Source organism: Camelus bactrianus, chromosome X, assembly GCF_048773025.1.
Source record: "Camelus bactrianus isolate YW-2024 breed Bactrian camel chromosome X, ASM4877302v1, whole genome shotgun sequence".
In the NCBI taxonomy this organism is placed as follows: domain Eukaryota; kingdom Metazoa; phylum Chordata; class Mammalia; order Artiodactyla; family Camelidae; genus Camelus; species Camelus bactrianus.
In genome coordinates this window covers 104,901,789-104,927,327 of record NC_133575.1, presented here as the reverse complement: position 1 = coordinate 104,927,327, position 25,539 = coordinate 104,901,789, and the positions used below count along the sequence as shown (strand labels likewise).

The following is a 25,539-nucleotide window of genomic DNA, read 5'->3' as shown; positions in this document are numbered from 1 at the left end:
CTGTCCCTTCCTAGAATTGAGCAACTGAGGATGCTATGCAAATGTCAGTCGTTATGATGACTTCCTGAGGGAAGTTCGCTCTTATTTCCCCTCTCCCTCGGCTTATTAGAACTAACTAGTGCCTGGCACGTAGCAGGCAACCAATATCTGTTTCTTTGTCTCATCATCGGTTTCTTTCTCTTTGCATTCCCGTCGAGCCCATGATGAGCTCCCATGTTGGGCTAGCTCAGTTATCTTTGCATTTGGTCTTAAGGGGAGCTTGCGCTCTGTCTTCTGCTCCTCTGAGACCTTTATTCCTTGTTAAAAGCCACCCACTTGCTTTAAGCCATCAGGAGCTATTACTTCCAAAGTGCTTTAATTACTTCCAAAGCACTTAACCTTTTGAGATCACAGATCCCTTTGAGAAGCTGATGAACACTATGTTGGTTCCACACCCCTTGGGCCCTCTCGAATTGTATGCAAAATCTCCTGTGCGTGAACTTACGGGTCTGTGTTTTGGGTACAGGCTCATTGTGCTATCAGCTTCTCAAAGGGACCATGACAGGTTAAGCTCTCCTGATTTAGGTAACTCTGAGATATTTGATCTTTGCATATGACTAAGTCTTAGCCAATTTAAGATGTTCTTAGTAATTGGGAGGTGGGAGGCAGATTTGATGAGAGTAGGTTAGCACCTAATCTTGGCCATATAATTATGTAAGACTATGTCTGGGTGTTGGGTAGAGGCCGGGTAGGATAGTTGATTACTCTACTTTGTTTCCTGGCTCATTTAAATAAGTATCTTTAGATAATTGGTGAGGGAGAAGGAAGGAAAAGCTATGACTGCCTCCAAAATACGCGTTATCACAAATGCAAAAGTTTGCAAACGATTTTGAAGCCTTTATTAATCCCCCGACCCCACACTAGCCCCACCAAAGGCCTACTCATGTTAGGCCTAAGTTAAACATTCAAGGCTGAGGTGGACCTGGGGCTTTATTCTTGGTCACCCCGCTTTATCTTCCTGAATTCATAGAATCTCTGCCCCTGCCTCATTTAGATGAGCGCCTAATCTGGTGTGGCTTTTGTTTCTCTAGGAGATGACGGAAAATGGAAGCCACCAGTTGATAGTAAAGGCAAGATTCAACTTTAAGCAGACTAATGAAGATGAGCTGTCGGTCTGTAAGGGGGACATCATTTATGTCACTCGAGTTGAAGAAGGAGGCTGGTGGGAAGGAACATTAAATGGGAGAACAGGCTGGTTCCCTAGTAATTATGTCCGAGAAATTAAATCCAGTGGTAAGTAAATCTTTGCAAAGCATTTTTGAATGTGACTCTTGGTATTCTGACAGATAATCTTGTGCTTTTAATTGGTGAACAGAAATTGTTTGTACTTGTATGTGTATGTCAAAAATAAGCCTAGAACAGAACTGGGAAAAATCTGTGATTCGATATTTTGAAACGAAGTTGTATTTAGATTACACCAAGGCAGCAAAAAACTAAAAAAGCAGAAGAATTCAAAGCTCAGACAACTGTTCCACCTTAACTATGTCCCCTTCTGTCAACTAATTCTAGCCCACATAATATAGTACATAGTTCTTCCTGCTAAGCTAAGAATCACCATGGCAGAATACAATAATAAGAGAGGCCATGTGCTAACTTCCTTTTTTAGCCCTAAGCTCTGTAAGCAGACCTAAGTCTAAATGCTTCAGAGATGTGTAGGAGAAATAGCAATGACAGGACTGCAGGAAGCTGTCTGGCCGCTTTGATTGTGAATAAGATTGTTCTTAAGTCATTGCATACTGCTAACTGCTTACCCTTTTTCGTAATGATACCCAGAGAATGAAATCTAATCACGCATCCATAATCTTTCTAGAACTTTCTTAGGTAACTTACTTGCCTTTTATTATTTAAGAAAGTCGGTCCCACCTATATTACCAAAGCTCCCCCACCTCTGCATTATAAAAATATGTCACAATACAGATAAAATAAATGTTCAGTTATTCATTTTATTGTATCTCTTCACTCTTCAAAATATTTACCCAGGGGCTCCTTTAAGTAGTAAGCTCCTTAGTGCATTTTTGAATGTCTCAAAATTAATACTATTAATTAACAAAATTATAGGCCTTGAGATACAATTTAGTTTCATACTTTTCTGTGTTGTGTGTTGGGTGAAGGTGGGGCATCTCCTTTACTGGAATAAGTGTTTACTAACAGATTTATAATTATATGTGGATGTGTAGACTTAGTATTTTTTATTACTGGGAAGTCAGAAGTTTCTGTTGAGCCCTGAAGTATTTTCATGGGCTTTGCCTGGAACTTCCTTGGTTTTGATGATTTTCACAGCTGATTTTTATCCCTTGCTACATCTTTCAGTTGGTGTAATCTGGTCGTTAGGATCTCTAAATAATTTTCCAGATTCACTCTAATTCTGTTCCCTGATTCAGTGCCTTCATCTGCAAAACTAAAAGGAACAGCTCTTGCTTCCTTGCCTGGGAATCCCAAGCATTGTTGAGGGGACGTGAGAAGCAGACATTATAGTGTCCCTCACTGAGATGCCTTGTCTGGCGGTCTGGCCCCTCCCTGTGGACCGCCCTGAGCTTCCACCCATTCCCTTCGAGTTTCTCCTGTACTCTCTTTGGTTTAGAACTCAGTTAAGGACTCACCTGGCAAGCTCTGGCTCTGGTTTGAGCACTGAGGTAACCTAAGCTTTAGGAGCATCTTATCCAGCTGTCAAAGATAGGCCTGGATAGCTGAGGCCAAGGAGGCCTGCTCCTTGGGGAAGGCCCAGGACTGGAAGTATATGAACTGTCTCCCACCTAGTTTATTGCAGTAGCTTCCTCACTGATATCCCTGCTCCTGTCCTTGTCACTCTTAGAATCTAATTTAAACTCAGTAGCCAGATTCTTTCAGAATCTAACTTGAGTAATATAATGACTCCCCATCTCAAAAAGAGTAAGGGTCAAGGTCATCCCAATAGCCTACAAGGCCCTCCAGGATTTGGCCTCTTTTTAAAAAAATATTTATTTTTATTAAAAAAATTGTTTATTTTGTGGGGGAGGTAATTAGGTTTTTATTTAGTTATTTGTTTTAATGGTAGTATTGGGGACTGAACCCAGGACCTCGTGCATGCTAAGTATGTGTTCTACCACTGAGCTATACCCTCCCCCCCAGGATCTGGCCTCTTGTTGTCCCTCTGACCCCCTTTCTGACCTGTCTCCGCCTCGCTCATTCCACTGCTGCCACACTGGCCTCCTGGTTGCCTGTTCCAGATATGCTCCTGCCTCACCTGCGGTCCCTCCACCTGGAGCACTCTCCCCAGATATCCGCACAGCTGGTTCCCTTGCCTGCTTCAGGTCTTTTCTCACTTGTCATCTTCACAGTAGCACCTTCCCTGGCCACCCAGGGGAAAATTGAACCCTATTTCCACTGCTCCTATACCCCTTCCCTGTTTTAGTTTTTATTTACCATTTCTCTATATCTAACATAGTGTACATTTACTTATTTATTTCCTTTACTGCCTGTATCCTACCATTAGACTGTAAGTGCCACCAGGGCAGAGGTGGGTTTTTTTTTCTGTGTTGGTTTGGCTCAGTAAATATTTGTAAAATGAATGATTATTGTGGGAAGGTCATTTAATTCTGTTCACCTTGTTCATTGAGCACCTCCTGAGTACTTGGTGGAGAGAGAGTTACAATAATCTGTCCTCTTGGACCCTGACCCCAAGGACCTGACAGTCTAGTAATCAAGATAGGTGTGTAGACAACCAACCATGATACGATAGGACAGAGTAACACAAAGTTCTACCTATGAAGCTTTTGGAGGAGTAAAGAAATGATTTGATTAACAATAAACTAAGAGGAAAACAGCACTTGAATTGGGTTTTGAATATTGAAAAGAGGCTTCTGACTGGCAGAAGAAAGTTAGAAAGAGTCATTAAGTTAAAGCTGGGAAGTAGGAAAGCATGGGGTGGGTGGTAGGATGATTTGGGTTGATGAAGAGAAGGGGGGGCTTGAGGTGGAGCTACATTAAGAAGGATGCCAATGAAAAGCTTTAAGCAGGGGATAGCATGTGGTTTAGAGAGATCTTTCTAGTGGTGGTGTTGGGGCTAGATTGCAGGGAAGTGGTGGGGATGACCAATAAGGATGTGGGGAAACCAGCAAAGACTACTGCAGAGGTCCAGGCAACGCAGATAGTGGTGTGGGAAACTTGGGTAATAGTGGAGAGGAAGAGAAAGTGGATGGATGCAGTAATAGTGTGAAAATAGAATCAAGAAAAACTTGCTGATGATTAGTTACGATGAAAAGAGAAGAGGTGAGGATGACTTCAAGTCTAGGGGTCCAGCTTGCTGGTGAGCTCATTGAGGGCACGTGATGTCGTCCACCTAGCCTTCCAGCAAAAGTTTATTTACAATGACTAGGATATTGGTCTTTGACCTGGGCACTGCTGGGGCAGCAAAACCTAAGGCATACCTCTTGCCCTCATGATGTTCATAGTCTAGTGAAGGGAAGATATTGTTAGCATGATAGGTAAGGTCTAAATACAGGGCACTTTGGAGAGTAGTGAGCAGAAGAGGGGTCCCTAATTCGTCCCGACAGGGAGATCAAAGGGAAATTATTTATCTTTGTATACCTTTCTGTCTCCAAAGTGCCTAATGCAGTGCTTTAGACATAGGGAATGTTTGATACATGCTGAACTCCATTAATAGAGAAGATAGGAGGAGGAGGAGATTGTGTGTGTGTGTGTGTGTGTGTGTGTGTTGAGGGGGATGATTGGCACTGAAGATGATGGGTTGTTTTGGGACATGTTGAGTGGAGGTGCCAGCATGTCATAGTTCTGAAGATTTCTAGCAGGTTGGCCATATGGATTTGGAGCGCGGGAGTGAGGTTAAGAGCTGGAGATGAAACTGACCAGTGACAGTATGAAGTGATGGACGAGGGAGTGTAAAGTAGATAGCAGATCATCAGTGGACAGAGAGTACGCTGTGGCCGGAGAGGTTGGGAGAGACTTCCTGGAGGAGCTAGGGCTTGAGCGGAATCCTCAAAGACCTGGAGTCTGTGTGGACAGGCCAAGAAGAGAGGGGAGGACCATCTAAGTCGTAGCAATTGGCTGGGGAGAAGGAAAACTGTGATGGATCTGTGGTAGGATCGAGCAGAGTGAGTTTAGAGGACAGTTGGAAGAGATTAGCGAGGTGTAATGCTAAGGTCTTCCTGGGAAGGTAGATACCGAGTCTTTGCTGACTTGAATTCTTTCCCACCCCAAGTCTTGCTGCCCGCACTAAACAGTAAGAAGACCAAAATCGATGTAGGGTGCTGCTGAGGGACATTATAAATCCGATGCTGTGCTGTTTTATGTTTGGTCTAGAAAATACTTGTCAAGTTTTAAATTTCTTTCCATGAAGTCCATCCTGATGTGTAAGCTTAGAAAAGAAAATTTATCTTTGAAGAGTTTTTAAAAAATGATATATAGATTAAATGCCTATCTCAAACAAATGAGACCTTCAATTTAGCGTTTTACACCCCTCTGCTGTACAACTTCTGGGTCCTTTATGAACTGAATCAGGCGTGGAACTAAAGAGCTTCCCATCTGCTTACTATTGGGGCAAATGGGTAACACAGGTCACTTGAATAGTCAGCAATTCTGACAAATTGGTTCATAGTAGCCTGGGGTACCATTCAGGCAGATCCTTCAGATTCTTGAGTATGGTCTTAGAGACAAAACCAAGCAACCTCAGCCCCTACAACCCTCACCTGCAGACGGCTCTGCTGCTGGGGACCTGGGCTCAGTTTTCTTCCCTCGAACCTATTATTGACAAGGGCACCTCATGGTCTGGGAAGTTCGCCCTTGGGGAGTGGTCTTTTCTGTCTTAGATTCCACTGTAGCTTTTATTTATTTTCTATTTATTTTTTAATTGAAGTGTAGTTGATTTACAATGTTAGTTTCAGGTGTATAGTTATAAATATACATATACATATGTATAAATATTTTCAGGTTCTTTTCCATTATAGATTATTACAAGGTATTGAATATAATTCCCTGTGCTATACAGTAGGTCCTTGTTTATCAATTTTATAGATAGTAGTGTGTCTAGAGATAATTATGGCTGAAGCCCTGGGGATAGCTTCTTCCTCTCTTCTGGAGGAGGTTGATTTCTGAGGACTTACAGAACCACCAAGCTAATACTGTAGAAAGTCAAGAAATAGAATATTTGAGTATAAATCACACACACACACACACCTCCTTTCAACATGAGCTTATGGCTGAAGATAGAGTAGGTTTTTTTTTCTTCTCTTGACGGAGGCACCGGGGGTTGAACCCAGGACCTCATGCACACCAAGCATGTGCTCTACCACTGAGCTCTACCAACCACTCCCCCAAGATAGAGTGGGTTTTTGTGACCATGATGATTGATAAAAGCCTCTCACCAAGGATGATGGAACCCAGACACTGGTGACATTAGGAAGCCGTTGTTACCAGTCTTACCTGCCACCTCTCAATTTCTTTTTTTTTTTTCAATTTCTTGTTACGTGAGAAAAACCCTATTCTGAGCAAAAAATTTTTTTTCAAAAATCTATGGCATGAAAAATATACACGTATGAATAACTTAGTCATTATATAAACTACAGAAGATATATTAAGGGCCTTTGCTCCTTTATTTCATTTGAGTCAGAAATATATTATAAATCAAAATTAGACATTGATCCAATTTTTAGTCCTTTCTCTTAAAAGTCATTGGTAACTTGTAAATTAACATGTTATTTATACATCAGAATAATTTCTGCCAGTCCATCAGTGACATAGTAAATTATATCTCTCTTTAATTTTTGTCTTTGTTGCCAAAAAAAGCTAAGGGTTTTGTCAGGACCTTGCATTAAAATTTTCCTGGCAAAATTTTCATGCCAAGAAAATATTGAGGCGAGTGTGATTGGAGCAGATGTTTTAAGCCAGTTCTGTTTTCTGCAACTGATTCAGTTTAGGGGTCATTAAATCCTCCTAAAACTTCTTATTAGCAGGTAAATATAGATGTCAAATGAGGGGATTAGGTGAGGTGGCTAATTAAATTTGTATTAAGGCAGATTAAGAAGTGACTTTTCCTACTCATTATAAACCAAAACTCCGATTGGGCTTTATATCTAGACTTCCTGTTTTAATCCCCTGGGTGTATCACATAGATGTTTCATGTCCAGAAAAAAACTAGTTGTCACTAGATTTCTTTTTGATCTGTCACCATCAACTGGCATAAGAATCTGTACCTCAGCAAGGGAGGAGAAAGAAGCAAGAGTTAACTGGAAAGGGGTTTTTAAAAATTGAAGTATAGTTGATTTACAATGTTGTGTTAGTTTCTGGTGTGTGTATATATATTCATATATATATATGAAAGGGATCTTTACATCAGAATTAGGAGGGTTTCTTATAGTTATGGTACTGTTATTGTTCGAGTTATTTTATGCTAAATAATCCGTGTGAATTCTTCACTACACTGATTTTTTTTCACTGATTTAATTGAATTGACCACTTTTTTCATTGCCTTAGAGACACTACCTTCAAGTGTTTATGTTTTCATGTTAGTTCTGAATAGGTCATATCGGGGAGAAAGACATTTCCTTCTACCCTTCTAGGTTCTTCTGGCTGGTCTAAGAATTAAATTGACATGAGACAGATTCACAGGAGAAAATCACACGAAAGTTTAGTAACATGGGAGAGACCCAGGAAAACTGGGTGAGTCGCCGAAAAGGACAAAACCCTCACCTTAAATACCATCTTCTGTTCAAGACAAAAGAGGATGTTGGGAGTAATGGTTTGGGACCTCAGAGGGGAGGAGGACAGTTCACATGGGGCTGGAAAAGCAAATGTTTGGTAAACAAATGTTTGCTGGGCCCTTCAGGGACAAGGGGACAGGCAGTGGACTCTGATCTCTGAGTTTCCCATACCACGCTAAGCCCATATTCTTTGCAGGTGTCTCTGCTGATAGCTCTATTCCAGGGACAGGCTGTCCATCTAAATTCTTTAGGCAGCTGAGGGGGAGGTAAAAAGAAAAACACCCTGAGTCCTTTGGACCCTGACTGTTTTCAGCTCAAAATAATCCACATGCCAAAGAGAGAGATATTTTAGGCTAGCAAATTTTGCTCCCCTACGGTCACTTTGAACCACCTGCAAGGACCGAACTTGTCTCCTCTGGACCTCCACGTATGTATTCCTTCTCTGCATGTCCCTGAGAGCAGGTTTCGGTGAGAACTGCACGCAGTGGGAGTCAACAGGGGCCGGCTGGGGGTGGGGTGCAAAGGGCAAGGGAGGAACCAGAGGCAAGAAACTGTCACTGAGGCCTCATGCTGGTGTTTCTCTCTTTGCATCCACACCTTGAATTTTTTCATGGAGCCAGTCGTTTGCAAGAGCTACATTTTAAAAAGATTTTTCCAAGGTGGTCCTTCCAAATCTGTCTTCCTTCTACTCTCTGTGTTGCTCCCCCGTCCTACACCAAGACGACGGGGGAGAACTGGACCTTCCAGCACGATGCTGAGTCAGAGCGGTGACAGCAGGCGTCCTTGCCTTGTTCCTGATCTTCGGGGGAGAGCATTCAGCTTTAGGTCTCTCACCACTGTGAAAGATGCTAGCTGTAGGTTTTTGGCAGATGCTCTTTATTGACTTGAAGAATTTCCTCTTTATTTCTATTTTTTTCCTGAAAGTTTTTTTTTCTTGAATGGGTGTTGAATTTTCTCATGTGCTTTTTCTGCATCCATTGATATTATCTTGTGATTTTTCTTTTTAGACAATTCATGTCCTGGGTTCAATTGATGGATTTTTGAGTATTTAATCACCCTTGTATCCCTGGGATGAGTTCCATGGTATACAATTCTTTTACAATACTGCTGAATGCTCTTTGCCAATACTTTGTTTAAGTTTTTGCATCTAAATTTATGAGGGGTATGGGTCTGCAGTTTTCTTTTTTGTACTGTCTTTGTCCAGTTTTGGTGTCAGTGTAATATAGTGACTTTATAAAATGAGTTGAAAAGTGATCTCTTCTCTTTTATTTTCTGTAAGAGACTGGGGAGAATTGATATTCCTTCTTCCTTAAACATGTGGTAGAATTCTCCATTGAAGCCATATGGGCCTGGAAATTTCTTTTTCCAGAGTTTTAAACTTATGAATTCAGTTTCCCTAATAGTTATAAGGCTATTCAAATGGTGTATTTCACATTGGGTGATTTGTGGTAGTTTTTGTTTTCTGAAGAGTTGCTTCATTTCATACCTGATTATCAAATTTATGTGTTTAGAGTTGTTCATAGTACTTTTTTATTATCTTTTCGGTATCTCCGGGGTCTGTAGTGATACCTCGTGTTTCACTCCTGATATCAGTAATTTGTGTCTTCTCTCTTTTTTTTCTCTGTCTGTCTTGCTAGGGGTTTGACAGTTTTATTTTATTAAAACAATTTTTTTCACTGTAATTTTTTTATTGACGTATAGTTGAAAGTATAGTTGATTTACAATATTGTGTTAGTTTCAGGTGTACAGCAAAATGTATACATGTATAAAGATATATTCTTTTTTTCGATACTTTTCCATTATGGTTTATTACAGGATATTGAATATAGTTTCCTGTGCTATACAGGAAATCCTTTTTGTTCACAATTTTATTCATCTTATCAAAGCGCCAGCTCTTTCCGCACCCTGTTCGGCCACCCAGGGATCTCCACGCCAGCCACTGCTTCCTTTTCAATTCCTGTTTCTCCGTTCTACTTTACACAGTTAACATTCTGTTTCATTTTACAACAACCCATTCCTGTGGCCTTTCCTCTTCTATCTCTTGGCGGGCTCTCCATTACTTTTCACTCTTCCTTTTAGCCTTGCTTTCGAAAGGTGACTGCAACTTGCTGGTTTCTTTAGAAGATTTCATTTTTAGCAAGACTGATTTTCATCATAATTGCACAAACAGCTGGGTTCTAAGTAGAACCATGATGGCTACATCGTAGAAAACTTGCCTAATGAAAACCTAAAAGAATGGAGTAACTGTCCATTTTGAATATGTCTGAAAGTGCAAAACTGTGGAGGACTAAGACAAACACCAGGCTTGGCAATATAATACTTGGGTTCAAGTCCTGCCTCTGCCACTTACAATCTCAAGTAACAGGCTGGGTGGCTCTGCATTGCTCAGCTTCCCCCAGGAAAGCCTTGTGAAGCCACCATGTGGATCCAGGCCGATCTCAAAGTAGCATGAAGCTTCCCCAAACTGGCTGTGCCCCGTTTTCCATCATTGAGGAGTGACAGTATTGGCCCGCATTGCTGCATTTTTGCTTTATTTCCACTTCATCCAGCCTGGCTCGGCTGGACAGTTCACCGTCCAGGAACAGCCCTGCCTTGAGCATTGCCATTTCTACAGCTCTGCTTCTGGAACCTTCTCTGCCTAGAAAATTCTCTACTGTCTTCTCGGCCTGTTGGAATTCCAGCCACCCTCTAGGGACAGATCAAGTCCCCCCAGCCCAGCAAGGTCTTCTCTGACCATCCCAGATCAAACTGATGGCCCCTTTGTACTCTAGCGGGAATCACTGCTCATGCCATCAACAGGGCCATTCGGTAGCTTAATCTCTGGATACCGTGTGGGTTAGGAGCACAGGCTCTTGTCAAGACACACCTGGGCTTCAGTCTTGATTCTACCATGTCCCAGATTCATGTCCTGAGGCAGCTGACTTCAACCTCCCGAACCTTAGTGACTTCTGCAAAATGAGATCATCTCTGCCTGATAGGGTTGTTGTAAGGATCAAATAAAATGCCTTAAAAGCTGTTAAGTGCCAAATAAACATAAGGGATATTTTAAATGTAATAGTAATTAGAAATCAAGGTTAAATGGGAAAATAATAATGTTGTAATAGGAGAAATACAAAGCTGTAGGTGAAGTAGGAAAGGTCCGTGTGTGTGTGTGTTCACAAACACATATGGAAAGACATACTTTAAAATGTTACTCTGCGGGATGGTTAGCTTCTGAGTGATGGGCTAATTATTGGTTTTTTTATTTTCTATTTTTGCATTTTTAGGGTGGGAATATAATAGATTTAAAACTAGAAAATACTATTTTTGAAACAGAAAAAAATCAATGCCTGTTGATATTACTTGATTATTTATCCTCCACCATACTTCAGAAAGAGTTTTAAAGCAGCACACGATATAGCAAGATAAAAATGGACTATGAAACAAAATGAAGCAAAGGAGAAAATGAGGGGAGGGAAGATAGTATGTAGGGGTGCTGTTAAACATTTATGATCACTGTCTTGTATTTTTGTTAAGTGGTTTCTTTATTAAAGAAGAAAATGTCCTAGGATGTCTCTCAGCCATGAGTTTAAGAGCTAAGACTAAGCTTGTAAAAGAAAGGCAGCATTTTACAGCACAATGTAGTGATATTAAAATGATACATAAAAGAAGAGATTTTCTGCCAGTTTTCAATGTGTTAAAGATACTGATTATTTTATTTTTGGCACAGTTGACAGCCCCAAGAGAGGTTGGCCACTACTGTCTATGTTATATTATACTTGTCTAGTAAGTTGTAAGTTAAACACACACACACACACACACACACATACACACACACACACACACATTTGGTTAACGCTGGCTTTGCTTATCGGTTTTGAATACGTTGAATGGAGAGGCAGACTGGAATGAAGAAACAGCCCGAACTGGACCTGAAGTTCTTGCCTTGATCCTGTCATTAACAGGCTAGACATCAACTCCTTGGTTTACTCTCCCCCTCAGAAATTGAGGACCCTGGACAAGAAGCTCTAACTTGACCATCTATAGTTTCCTAAGATTATAGTTTCACTTGTTTAGGAACGTACATTTCCATCGCTCCTTCCACTTGACAATATTTACAGTATGTTAGTTGACCTGTGTAATAAAATGTTCATCTTAGACTTGTACAATATTAACATAATTTCAATGTCTTTTTCACAGAGAGACCGCTCTCCCCCAAGGCTGTCAAAGGATTTGAAACTACGCCACTTACCAAGAATTATTATACCGTGGTGAGTGTTCAGATAAAGAACAAAAATTTTCTTGACCCTCTATATGGAGAACCACTGATGTGTTGAGGTGACAGAAACAGAAGACTGGGTAACATTGCATCGCAAGGGTGTAATGTCAGCTGTGTTACAAGGGCGTTCTTCTACTTGTAGGCTGCTTATAGACGTCTAGAGGTTTCATATCCACTGTACTGAAAAACTCAAGGGTAGCATAGAGAGTCACAGCAAGGCTTCTTAAACTGCGGTAAAAGGGAAATCGGCTAATATGTAGACATTATGGGGAAATCCAGCAGTTAGAGATAGCCTGACCAGATAGTTAGGAGGTGAATTCCCAAGTTCCTCTAATGCAATAAGTCTTAAGTGATTGCATACTATGATTTTATTTTAGAATCAACCAACCCATTATGTTACCCTCTGAAATATTATCAACTGTGTTCTTGAGAAGAGCCTAAAGGGAAGACTGCCCTTTGGCACAGAGGGAGGACTGAAATGGCTCTGGCTTGGACACAGATATATCAAAATATATTAGCTATAAATAGGGCATGTGCAATACTCAAAATAAGTTCCTGTTTGAAAAAGAAATTGTATCCTTTTCCTTAATCTACTGTCTGCTTTCCTTCATGTCTCCTTTCCAGACTTGGCTCAGTCACTAATGAAAAGGTTCAGGTCTTCACGACCCCTGAGTCTCCCTGTCTGGTAGTCCTGTCCTTTTCCCCCATTTCTGCTGAAATAGTTTCACTTTCCATCCTGTGTTCTCTGTGCATTGGTACTGTGTGCGCCTTTCATCGTGTGCATGGATGGACAGTTTAAAAATATGTCTATATTTGGTTTCAAAATTTTGAATTTCCCTCTTCAGTGAATTTGCTCCATCATGATGACATGAACAGTAGTTGGTATGAAAAATGAAGTTTTTATGAAAAATCAAATGTGGATAATAATCATAGGGGACAATTTGATCACTATTTTCCCTCTTACATTTCTGAGGTTAAAAATATGTTATCCAGCAGAGTGTGGCTCCTTTCTCCCTTCGTCCCTGACCCCTTCCTTTTTTTTTTAAACCAGTAGTGTTTTGATGCATTTTTTTCCCTACATATGTATAACTGTTTATTATTACATAGCTGCAATCATACTATAGACACAGTTTGTGTCCAGATTTTTCACTTAACGTTACATCATTTTCAATGCTTTATTTTCCTTCTCTTTTCTTCCCCCCTACCCAGTTTTATGAAGATATAATTGTCATCCCCCACTGTGTTAGTTTAAGATGGACGGCATAGTGATTTGACTTACATACATCATGAAATGATGATCACAATAAGTTCATTGAACATCCGTCATCTCACAGAGATACAAAATTAAAGAAATAGACAAAAATATGCTTTTCTTGTGATGAAAACTCAGAATTTACTCTCTTAACAACTTTTATATATAACATACAGCAGCGTTAATTATATTTATCATATTGTATATGACATCGCTAGTACCTATTTATCTTGTAACTGGAAGTTTGTACCTTTTGACCACCTTCATCCAATTTGCCCATCCTCCATCCCCTGCCTCTGGTCCTGACCACTTCTTTAAGCTTCCAGGTGATCCCCAATGATTTCATTTTTAATGAAAGGGCTCAGCCAAATGGTGGATAAAAATCTTAGCATAGCTGCTTCTCCCTGTGGGTCTGGAACTTACCATGGCTCTGCTTTGGAGTTCTCTCTGCCTCTGCTGATTCTACCAATTTAAAATGTTGTTGAGATTATCCAAGGCAAACAAACCTCTGTGATTCTTATGGGTGTTATGTAAATCCTAGATAAACGACATACAAACTCAGATGTACTGTGGTTTGTATCACCCACCTCCTGTTAGAATTCATGTGCATTGTTTCCATTTCCTCGCTATTATAAACGATTCTGTAGTAAACATCTTACGTGCGTAACTTTGGCAAAGTATGTAAAGATCTGTAGAGTGGAGTCCTAGAAGTTAAATCGTTGAGTCAAAAACATATATGAATATATACACACATATATATTTATTTTTAAAGTTTTGATAGATTTTATCTCAAACCTTAGACTTAATAAAGAAAACAGAAGTTCTCAGGGAGCCTGTGATGGCCTGTGAAGGAACTGGAGAGCTGTGGTGTGAATATTGCTGAATTACTGAGACCAGTTGGACCGATCGTTCTGTAACTGGATCTGCCTGTACTAGACTCTGGGGATAAGCACCTGTTTGCAGATATCTCCCTGCATCCAAATAGGAAAATATAATCAGTAAGGGCCACTATTATTTATTTTTTCTGACTTTCTTCTCCTTTATTGTAACGGATGGCAGATGCCTAAGCGGTCTGTCTTACAGAACATCCGTGCAGTAGGAAAAGAAATCTGAGGCCTGTTAAATAACATCAAAATCCCAGGAAGCCTCCTGTAATTCTTGCTTTACCACCCGCTTTCTGTTTACCCCCGTTTTCTCTCTCCTTCATCTGTTTACCCACTTGCTCCCATCTTGAACTCTTTCTAGTGTTTATCTGACCTTTTTTTTAAAAAAAAAATTTATTTTTTAGAGCAGTTTTAGGTTCACAGCAAAATTGATCAAAAGGTAGAGATGTTTTGTAGACCCCCTGTCCACATGCATAGCCTCCCCTACTATCAGTGTTTCCCACCAGAGTGGGGACATTTGTTACAAGTGATGAATCTCCGGTAACACATCATTATCACAAAGGCACAGTTTACGTTACCATTCCCCCTGGGTGTTGTACGTTCTGTGCGTTTGGACAAACGTGTAATGGCATGTATCCACTGTTAGACTGTTCAGAGTAATTCCACTGCTTTAAAAAAAACCTCTACTCACCCTCCTTTTTAAAAACCACCAGCCTAAACTACCTTACATATCTATCCTTTTATTCCTTCTCCCTATCCCCTTTTCATTTTTACTTACCATTTCCTGTCTTACTTATGCATGCGTACCTTGCATCTGAGGCAGGGGAGGTGACTAGAGTTTTTGGAGTCTATGTTTTGCGGAGTCTGTTGGTAACAGGGCATAATGCCATTTGTTTTGTAAAAGCCAAGAAGCTAGAGGAGTGACATTGATCACTACACTTGAATGTAAACAGGTGACCCTACTGCCATATTAGTCAAATGATATAAATACAATAATACATTGCCTTTTCCATCTCATAGGAATTGACCAACATGAACTCATTTTTGTAGGCATCATAAGTATCTCAGAATTCCTATAATAGGATGTTTTTGCTTTGATTTAAGGTTTCCTGAAGCCATTATAGTCTTCCTTTATCGGTGGACATATCTCAATTTTCAGCCTTTATTTATGCATTTTAGTCTCATAAGATACTTTCTTCATAGTTACATGACTCGTTCCCTTTGGAAGACAGAGTTATAAAAATGAGCTCACTCTAAAGCCTTTCCAGGAAATGTAGAAAATATATTTTACTGGAAAATCAATAGCCCAGGGTGGAGGTACAAAAGGCCTGTACCACTTTTTCTATGGCTTCTCACCATCTGTTTTACTCTGAATTTAGTCAAAGGTTAATTGAGCAAAAGGATCCTCAGTTGTCCTTGTGAAGGCAGAGGCAGGGAGGCAAAGGCAGTGTCTGGACGCAGTCTATTTTAGTGAGTTTGAGTGGATTTCATCTCGATCACATTGTACTGCTCTGAAGTTGGTTGGCCTGCCAGACTCCTTGCCTTCTGACTCATCACTGAGGCCTTCTGTTTGGGAACACACAGCCTTCTCTGTCTGCTTCCCTTTTTATCCTTTTACAGTCGATGCCCTGTGGCCTGAAAAATAAAGAACCAGTCTCAGAAGTTCACCAGTCGGTCTTTTGAGATTGAGGAAGGCAATAAAAGTCCAAGCGAATTTGGGAAAGAACCCCCAGGCACCCACCCTGATGAGCATGTCTACTCATCAAACCACAGCCAGGGCAATATTTAGTACATCATCATTCAGACACATTTTGTATTATTCAATGAAAGACTCATTAATCACCTCTGTCAATTTAGTGTGTAAAGTCAGCCTTTAGCCACCCTCAAAACTTGCAACAATATGAGTTTAACGTACGTTTCCATTCAGCTCTCCAGAACTAGCTCAAAGGCAGCGGGAAGTGTCTGCCTACCTACCTCTGTCTGGTCCATGCAAGTGGTTCCTGCACAGATGGAACCTTTACAAAGTAGGCTGCTTCTTCTAGCAAATAAACCCATTGGAACAGGACATTTGGCACGTTTCTTGCAAAGTCTTAGTGATTTCTCCTAAAGGAACTCCAGATGATAGCATTTTAAAGGAAATTGAAATAATAAAGCCATCATGGAATTAAAGCAATGATGTTTGTCTTAAAAATCCCATTTTATGATGTAAATAATATCTGTGTATTTTCTCATTTAAAAATTCGCTTGGGCAATGACTGAGTTTATTTTTTTTTCTTTTCTTTTTTCTTTTCTTTTTTTTTTTTGAACAGACATTATAATTTGGGTAGCGTGACAGTTACAGACAAAAGTGCTTGAAAGGGGAGTGAGGATGTGAAATTGCTCTTTATCAGCAGGGTCTCTTGAAAAATGTGAATAAAGGGGATGGTTAGATGACTTTGTTCTCTCCTTGAATAGAGGTGGGAAGGCATACCACCATCCCCCTTTTCCTCCAATGCAAATACTATAGACAAACAAATAAATATTGCTACAAAGGCATAGGAGTTTTACCTCTTCATAAAATGTGGTACTGTTGAATTCTAGTGCAATTCTCTCCATTTCTAAGAATAAAAAAATGAATGGCCCTGAGCATGAGTATAAGTAATTACTTAACACATTGCAGTGAACAACAGCCCAGCTATAATGATGGACAAATTTGAGTTTGGAGGGACCCTATACTGGATAAAGACTTGGAGTCAAAGAAAAACCAGAAAAGTGTCTAGTAACAGATGAGTAATTTGTGCATTGACTTTTTAAAAAACACCTTTATTGACATATAATTCACATACCACAAAATTCACCATTTTAAAGTGTACAGTTCACAGATTTTTAGTAAATGATTGGAGTTCTGTGATGATCCCCACCACTTTGTAACATTTCATCACCCCAGTAAGAATCTCTGTACCCATTAGTAGTCACTCCTCCAGCCCTTGACAGCCGCTGATCTACTTTCTGTCTCTATGGGTTTTCCCTATTCTGGACATTTTATATAAGTTGAGTCATATAACATTTATTCTTTTGTGTCCAGCTTCTTCCCTAGCATAATATTTTCAAGGTTCATCCATGTTGTAGAATGTATCAGTACTTCATTCCTTCTGTACCAGGTTTTGTTTATCCATTCATCAGTTGATGGACCTTTGGATTAGTTCCACTTTTTGGTTATTATTTATAATGTTGCTGTTAAAATTCGTGTGCAAATTTCTGCATGGACATATGTTTTCATTTATCTACGAGTGGAATTGCTGGGTCACATGGTAACTCTGTGTTTAACTGTTTGAGGAACTGCCAAACTGTTTTCCACAGCAGCTATAGCTCTTGACATTCCCACCAGCAACGTGTGAGGGTTCCGGTTTCTCCACATCCTCACCAACAGTTGTTATTGTCTATTTTTTTTTATTATAGCCACTCTATATGAGTGTGCAGTAGTACTGTGGTTTTGATTAGCATTTCCCTAATGGTTAATGATGTTGAGTATCTTTTTATGTGCTTATTGGCCATTTGTATATCTTCTTTGGAGAAGCGTCTGTTCAAATCCTTTGCCAACTTTTAATTGATCATTTTTATTGTTGAGTTGTAAGAGTGCATTATAGATTCTGGATAGTAGACCATTATCAGACTTATGATTTGTAAATATTTTCCCTATTCTGTAGGTTGTCTATTCACTTTCTTGATGAGGTCCTTTGACACACTAAAGTTTTTAATTTTCATGAATTTCAATTTATCTATTTTTTCTCTTGTTGCTTGTGCTTTTGGTGTCATCCAGGAGTCCTTTGCCAAGTCCAAGGTCATGAAGGTTTCCTCCTCTGTTTCCTTCTAAGAGTTTGGTAATTTTAACTCTTGAATCCATTTTGAGTTAATTTTTGTAAATCATGTGAATTAAGAATGCAAATTCTTTCTTTGCATGTAGTTGTCTGGTGGCACCATTTGCTGGAAAGACTATTCTCTCCTTATTAGAAGTTCTTGGCACTTTTGTCAAAAATCAGTTCATCTCTGGGCTCTCAATTCTGCCCCATTGATCTATATTCCTATCTTATACCAGGGCTAAACTGTCTTGTTACTGAAGCTTTTTAGCAAGTTTTGAAATTTGATCTAACTTTGTTCTTCTTATCTTAGCTCCACTATAGGTAAGGTGTTTTTATTCCCTGGCTTTTTTCAAGATTTTTTCTTTTTTTAAAATTTTTTCTGGAGTTTGAATATGATACACTTAGGTGGTATTTTTTTTTTTAGAAAGAGGCATTTATCCTGCTGGGTTTTCTTGGAGCTTCCTGGATCTGTAGCTTGGTGTATGACATTAATTTGGGGGAAATTCTCAGTCATTGTTGTTTCAAATATTTCTTCTGTCCCTTTCTCTCTTAATTCTTCTCCTGATATTCTCATCACACATATGTTGCACCTTTAGAAGTTGTCCCACAGCTCTTAGATATTCTGTTCCATTTTCCTTTTTTTCTGTTTGCTTTTCGGTTCTGGAAGTTTCTACTGACACATCCTCAAGCTCAGAGATTCTTTCCTCAGTGGTTCAGTCTATTAACGAGCCTATCAAAGACATTCTTCATTTCTATTATAGTGTTTTTGATCTCTAGAATTCACTTTTATTCCTTCTTAGTATTTCTTCCTGCTTACATTACCCATCTGTTCTTGCATGTTGTCTACTTTTTCCACTGTAGCCCTTAGCATATTAACCATTATTGTATAAACTCCTAGTCTGATAATTCAATATTCCTACCATATCAGATTCTGGTTCTGATGTTTGCTCTGTCTCCTTAAACTGTGTTTTTTGCCTTTTCATGTCTTGTAATGTTTTGTTGGAGGCCAGATGTGATGTACTAGGTAAGAGGAACCGCAGTAAATAGGCCTTTAGTAATACGGTGGTGAAGTATGGGGGCAGGGGAAGTGTCCTCAAGTCCTATGATAAGGTCTCAGTCTTTTGGTGGCTTGTGTCTCTAGCCTGTGAACTTCACCAGTCCTTCTCAGTTTTTTTCCTACCTTAGGTAGGACAGGACGGCTAGAGGGAGCTGGAGTAGAATATTTGCCTTCTCTTACGTATATTAGACTCTGATAAAACTCCAGTAGGTTAAGGTGTGGTAAAACAGACCTTGTTATGAAGAACAAAACGCTCTGGTGTATTTCCAAATGGCCACTTTTCCCTTCCCCCTTCTGAAGCACATGGGGAATTTTCTTCCTATCTTTATTGTAAGAACCTGGTAGGGCTACTGGAGGTAAAACTCACAAAAGTGTGGGTGTGCTCCTCTGTGACTAGGCACCCTTGTGTTTTTAACTTTCAGACTTGTCTGCGTGAGCCCCTAGCAATTCATCAATTCCAGCTCAAGTTTTCCTACCCTGCTACCAATTCCTGTGGAGGCTTCTGCTCATGGTTTTCTGGTCCAGCAAGTTTTGATGCTCAGTTGGTCAATCCATCTCTCCAGTTTTGGATGTAGCATTTTCCCCTCTGACCCCAATTCCTTGATAGATGTAAGAGACTTTTTTTTTTCCAGTTTGTTCAGCTATTTACTTCTTGTTAGGATGAAGTAATGACTTCCAAATGCCTAAAATGCTGGCCTGGAAACCAGAAGTCCTCTTTCTTCTTTTTTGATATAGGCATTCACAACTATTTACAATCTCTAAGCACTGCCTTAACTGCATCCCATAAGTTTTTTAAGGGCGTTTTCTATTTTATCTATCTCATGGTAGTGTCTAATTTCCTTTGTTGTGCTTTGACTTTCTGTAGGGCTTTACATTTCTATTCCATTGCTGGATCGATGTCACAGAGCACCGGTACCTCCAGGCCTGGAGATTTACGCGTACACCTTTAGGGAATAAGCACCCTCCCTGAGGAACAGAGAAACTGAAATAGACATGAGTGGCTGGGAGGAGGGGCTACAACTTAAGCCATCCTGAGGCCTGTGTCATTGTCAACCAAGGGTGATATTGCCTTTCAGAGGACATCTGGCAGTGTCTAGGCGCATTTTTGGTTGTCATACTGGGGTCGGGGGTGGTGTGCAACTGATATCTGGTGGGTAGAGGCCAGGATGCTGCTGAACATCCTACAGTGCACAGGACAGCCCCACACAGCAAAGTTATCTGCTCTGGAATAGAAGTAGTGCTGCCATTGAGAAACCTGGTTTTTTTTAACCCCTTAAATTGATGAGACTGTTTCCCAGCTCACCCAGCACCTACCTGTACAGTGTCTCGCTACCTCTTCACAGTGGTCCCTGAGGCAGGTGAAATGTCACAATCTGAGATGAGGCAAGTGAAGCCTTAAAACTGAAGTGACCTGTCCGTCAGTAGCAGACCTTCTAGTCCAGTAGTTTCCCCTTAAGCCCACACTTACAGGGACCTCCACTTGCTTTGTCCACTCCACCTGTCAAAAGCTGTCATCATACACTGTCTTGTGAGTATACGTCAGGCACATTGGTAGGCTAAGGGGCTTCTCCTGGCCAAGAAGGCTTCCACTGTCTTGTTAGCACCCGTTCAACATCCCCCTCTGCAGATAGAGTAGAAACTCCCTAAGGGTGGCATGGCCTTTGGCACAGAGGAGGCACTCAGTAAATTTATGTTGAATGGATTAGGAGATATGAAAATGTGAGCTTGGTCGTCTCTAGGAGCTCGAAATGAAGGTTGTAGCTGCCTCCAGAAGTGGGGCTGCTGGGGAAAGAGAAATTGTGGACCAGTAAGTACGTTGGTTGTTTCGCCTAGGGGATTTTCATGTGATTATCATGAACAGTCCTGGTGAGGGCCATTTCCCTGGTTAAATTCCTCACATTGCAGCTTCCTTTTCTCCTTGAGATGTTCATACTAGCCCCTTTTACTTTGATTAAAATAAACCTTGCTAAAGTAAATGAACCCTGCTTGAAAATTCAGCGTCCTCAGATTTTGTCACCTAAAGGTCTTATCAAAAACATAACTTAAAAAAAAACTTTTTTGATGTTTGACATCAGTGATCGTGAAATTATCCTGACATTGAATCTAGGTCTTAAGGTAGATGGTCTCAATTTTCTCATCCATAAAATGGGAATGGTGAGCCTCTGTTAGCTGAGACCTTTCCCGGAGGTAAAATGATTTAAAGCACCTGAAAGCATGCTGAACTGTACTGTGTAAACGTCAAGGCCTTTCCAATTACGGGTAACTCTGAATATATGTGTTCGTGTGAGTTATGCAATATAACCAGTTGTGCCATTATTTAAGGTAGTTTGCTACAATGAAACAAAGTGCATTCAGATTTTGTGCTTCTTACTTACAGTGCTAACCTGAGTAAATAGGACTTTTTCCCCCTAATAATTTGGTTACAAGATCTAAAGATCTCTTTTACCTTGGACTTTCCTGACAATTACAATACCTTGACCTTTGTTTCTCCATAGGTGTTGCAGAACATCTTGGACACTGAAAAAGATTATGCTAAAGAACTTCAGTCTCTTCTTGTTACTTACTTAAGACCCCTGCAGTCCAATAACAAGTAAGATTTACATTGTAAACCCCTCGCTAAGTAAAGCAAGATAATAGAAGCAGATGGAGTCATTACTCTTATGTCACTGAATAATTGATTTTGCCCTTTAGAAGAATTTCCACAGATCACAGGTTGCCAAGAACATGGTCGAGGCAACAGAAATTATGCAAGATGTTGCTTTTGGAGAGCTTGGCTTTCTTCCTCTTCCGGCTGTGGAAGAGTTGAGCAGATCTGCATTTCTTTCTGTCAGTTTTTCTCTTGTCCATTTGAAAAGTGATACATCTGGTTTTACCTTCCCGAAAAAGGACTTGCTGGCGTTTTTATACAGAAAGCACGTACACTGGAAATTCTTGTGCTCCCTCTTTCCCATGCTCTGACACTGGACAGAGAGCGGTGGCATTTTGTGAACGTTCTTAAGAGCAATTCAAGCCAGTATTTCACCCAAGCAAATGGGAATGAGAAAGAGATGGTAAAATGCCTTTAAAAAGAAAATGTTCAAACTTTATTCTGGTTTTAGAAATCTGAAAGGCCTGAATTAAAAACTTAGTTTTCACCAAAGAAAATTCATGTGTGTGTGTGTGTGTGTGTGTGTGTGTGTGTGTGTGTGTGTGCTTGTAGGCAAGGTATATTTAACAAGTAATGACAGGGGGTGGGAATAGCTCAGTGGTAGAGCGCATGCTTAGCAGGCACAGAGTTCTGGGTTCAATCCCTAGTACCTCCATTTAAAAAAAAAAAAAAGAAAAAAACCCATAAAGGCTAACTGCATTTGTTTATGTTTTTGTTTTAATTGATGAAACTTTTCTGGAGATTTAGCAGTTGGTCCTTTAGTGGAGGATGGAAGCCTCCTCTTTTACCTCAGGAAGAATTGACTTTTGCCGGACTGTTGCCCAAACTGTTGGCTTCAGGCTTAACTAAGTTTAATGTATTTCGCTATTTTCTCCCTTTTTCTCAATCATGCCTACTTTGGCATAATGTCTTGGTAAAGTTCCCACTTGGTTATTTTCATGGCACTATGGGAATCTTACTTCAGTATGAAAAGACTTTGGATTCCTGTGTTTTGTAAGAGTTTAAGCGATCAACCACAAAGCGGCTTTTGTTATGATTATGTAAAACATGAAGTGCTGTGTGAATCATAGTTCTTAGAGCTGAATGGAACCTCAGTGAATCATTGGGTCTAGTGCCCTGGAAGAAATGACTGTCTCCATTGAATAAATAAGAAAACTGAAGTCCAGAGAGGCTTACTGCCCTCTTACTGGTATCACACGGCCAGTAAGTGGCTGGGCTGAACCCACCGCGTCTCCTGCCACCGAGTGAACTGTGGTTCCGTGTTCTAGAGGTGACAGGCAGGGGAGGAGAGGGAAATTCAGGTGGTAACCCTGGGAGCGGAGATGAGAAGACTTGATGAAGGAGTGACTGATTAGCAATCAAGAAACAGTGCAAAGAAAGGAAAGGAAGAGTCAGGGCAGAGATGGTGAGAGACCTGAGTCAGAACTGCACTGTTCCAGAGAAATTAAACATGCAGTTATAGTCAGTTTCAATTGGTTCTGCCGTGTAGACCCCAGAGGGATTTGAGCAAACCAGACTGTTGACTGTTTGACCCTGAAGGGTCCAGATAAGCCCACAGTCAGGTTCTTGCTGCTCTAGGAGAACAACAGCTCAGGAAACTGGCTCGAGGTTTCGCTTTTGACACCCATGAGAGGGGGTTTCCAGCTTGTGGTTCAGGAGGGCATCAGAGCAGAGGAAGTGGGAGCTTTCTCTCCTCTAGGGGTTACTGGTAACATCTGTTTGGGTATTCCTTTTCTTTGTCAGCAAAATTTACTCTCCTGGAAACCTTCCCCTAGTAGTATTATATTAAGGAGGAAGGGCAGGTGGCAGACATGGACCTTTTAAGTAAATCTTCAGCACAATTTTCTCTCAGAAGGTGGTTGAGAGCATGGACTCTGGAGCTAGAATGTTTTGGTTCAGATTCTGGCTTCAGCATTCACTGGCATCATGACTTTGATTTGCTTAACCTCTCTGTGCCTGCGTTTTCTTATATGGAAAATGGAGACAGCAATAGTACCTACCTCATAAAGGTGGTGTGAGGTTAAAATGAGTTGTTATTTGTAAAATGTTTACCTAAGTGTTAAGCACTATGTTAGTATGTTAGTGTAAGTGCCGTTATTGTTTTCATCACCTACAATTTGGTAGGGGAAGAAGGGATGAGAAAATTCTGAGTGCAGAGGCCCTGGAGAAAATTGATCAGTTTGCCTTTGACTCCATTCCATTCCAAAAACAAACAAACAAACAAACAAATCAGTACTATTTCCTTCCCTGCTAATCCCTCTCAAGATTTCCTTTAGTTGATTTATGAGCATTTTAATATAAGAGAAGCTGGATTTTGTTCTTTTTCCCTGTGCCATGTATAATATCTTTCAGTTAGTTTCCCAGCTCCTCTAGAGGAGAGTACTCAAAAGTTTTTACACTTATTCCCAGCTATGATGTATTCTACCCAGTTAGATATTTAGATATATTTTTTGAAGTATAATTGACATATGATGTTATATTAGTTTCAGATGTACAGTGTCATGATTCGATATTTGTATATATTGTGAAATGATCACAATAAGTCTAGTTAACATTCATCATCATACATAGTTACAAAATTTTTTTTCTTATAATGAGAACTTTTAAGATCTAGTCTCTTAGCAACTTTCAAATATGCAGTACAGTATTATTAACTTTGGTCACCATGCTAGACGTTACCTCTCCGTGACTTAACTTATTTATAATTGGAAGTTTGAACCTTTTGACCCCTTTCACCTACTCCACCCAGCCCTCCCTGCACCTTTGACATCCACCAATCTCTTCTCTGTAGATGCTTAGATATTAATATTAAGCCCTTGTCATTCATTTACTCTGCTTTGTAAAATACCTAAATATCCCTTATAAACATTCATTTTTTAGGATCATTATTCTAATTATAGAAAACAGAAATCAAGGAAAGACGCTTTAGAAAGTTGCTTAAGACCACAGAGTTGGTGTAAATTGCGAAGCAAAAGTTATAAATAGAGGAACTGCTTTCCTTGTCCCATTTGCCAGTTAGTAGAGCAAACTCTCCACTAACTAGACTAGAGGTAGATAACTAGTCATCCTCAAGTCCTCTTCACTGAAACTACATATCTACTATTTTCAGTCTGAGTACTGTGGAGTTTACATCTTTATTGGGAAACTTCGAGGAAGTATGCACATTTCAACAGACTCTCTGCCAAGCCTTGGAAGAATGTTCAAAGTAAGTATCACATATTGCCATTAGGATAGGCAGCAACATTGTTCTTTGTGTGTTTTGTTTTCCTTTGAACTGATATTTTAGATACGGGAACTTTATATGTATGCATTTATTACAACTTTGATAGATTGTCCCAGTACAGAGGAAATATACAAAGTGGTGGTATTCACAGTGTCAGACCACTAGTTACATATCAGGGCTCTACATTTAGTCAATTATTTCTAACTTTATTTAAAAATCATATCAACAAATAAGGTCTAAATTGACCATAGATGATGCCTTTGTCATTGATTAGATATTTTTCTTTTGTATGTTGCCAATTACTTGGAAAAGTTACTCAGATTATTCATTCAGTTCCACGAACTTATTCTTCTCTTTTAATCACTCCTGGTATCATGTCTACTGTATTAGCAGTTGAAACACATAGAAAGTGGGGAAAGGAAAGATGTATCTTTTATTTTTAAATTTTATTTATTTATTTATTTTTTTATTTATTTAAACAGAAGTATAGTCAGTTACAATGTGTCCATTTCTGATGTACAGCACAATTTCCCAGTCATGCATATACATACATATATATTCGTTTTAAATTTTGGAAAAGTGTATCTTTATGTGAACACAACACATCCTTGATGGCTAGCTAGATTGTTGAGGTTGTTCACCTTCA

At 39.9% G+C, this 25,539-nt stretch overlaps 1 protein-coding gene across 7 annotated transcripts in view; it reads left to right on the top strand.

Moving 5' to 3' along the window:
• Nucleotides 1-25,539, top strand: part of ARHGEF6 (Rac/Cdc42 guanine nucleotide exchange factor 6) — a 95,441-nt gene that overhangs the window by 30,346 nt on the left and 39,556 nt on the right. For all 7 annotated transcript variants that reach the window (XR_012504800.1, XM_010952521.3, XM_045514895.2 and 4 more), the window contains 4 exons: nucleotides 1,071-1,272; nucleotides 11,913-11,983; nucleotides 21,519-21,613; nucleotides 24,780-24,875. Coding sequence is in view for 6 of the 7 variants with exons in the window: in XM_010952521.3 (XP_010950823.2) it covers nucleotides 1,071-1,272; nucleotides 11,913-11,983; nucleotides 21,519-21,613; nucleotides 24,780-24,875 (464 nt within the window). In the remaining variant the exon portion in view is untranslated. The remainder of the gene's footprint in view (nucleotides 1-1,070; nucleotides 1,273-11,912; nucleotides 11,984-21,518; nucleotides 21,614-24,779; nucleotides 24,876-25,539) is intronic.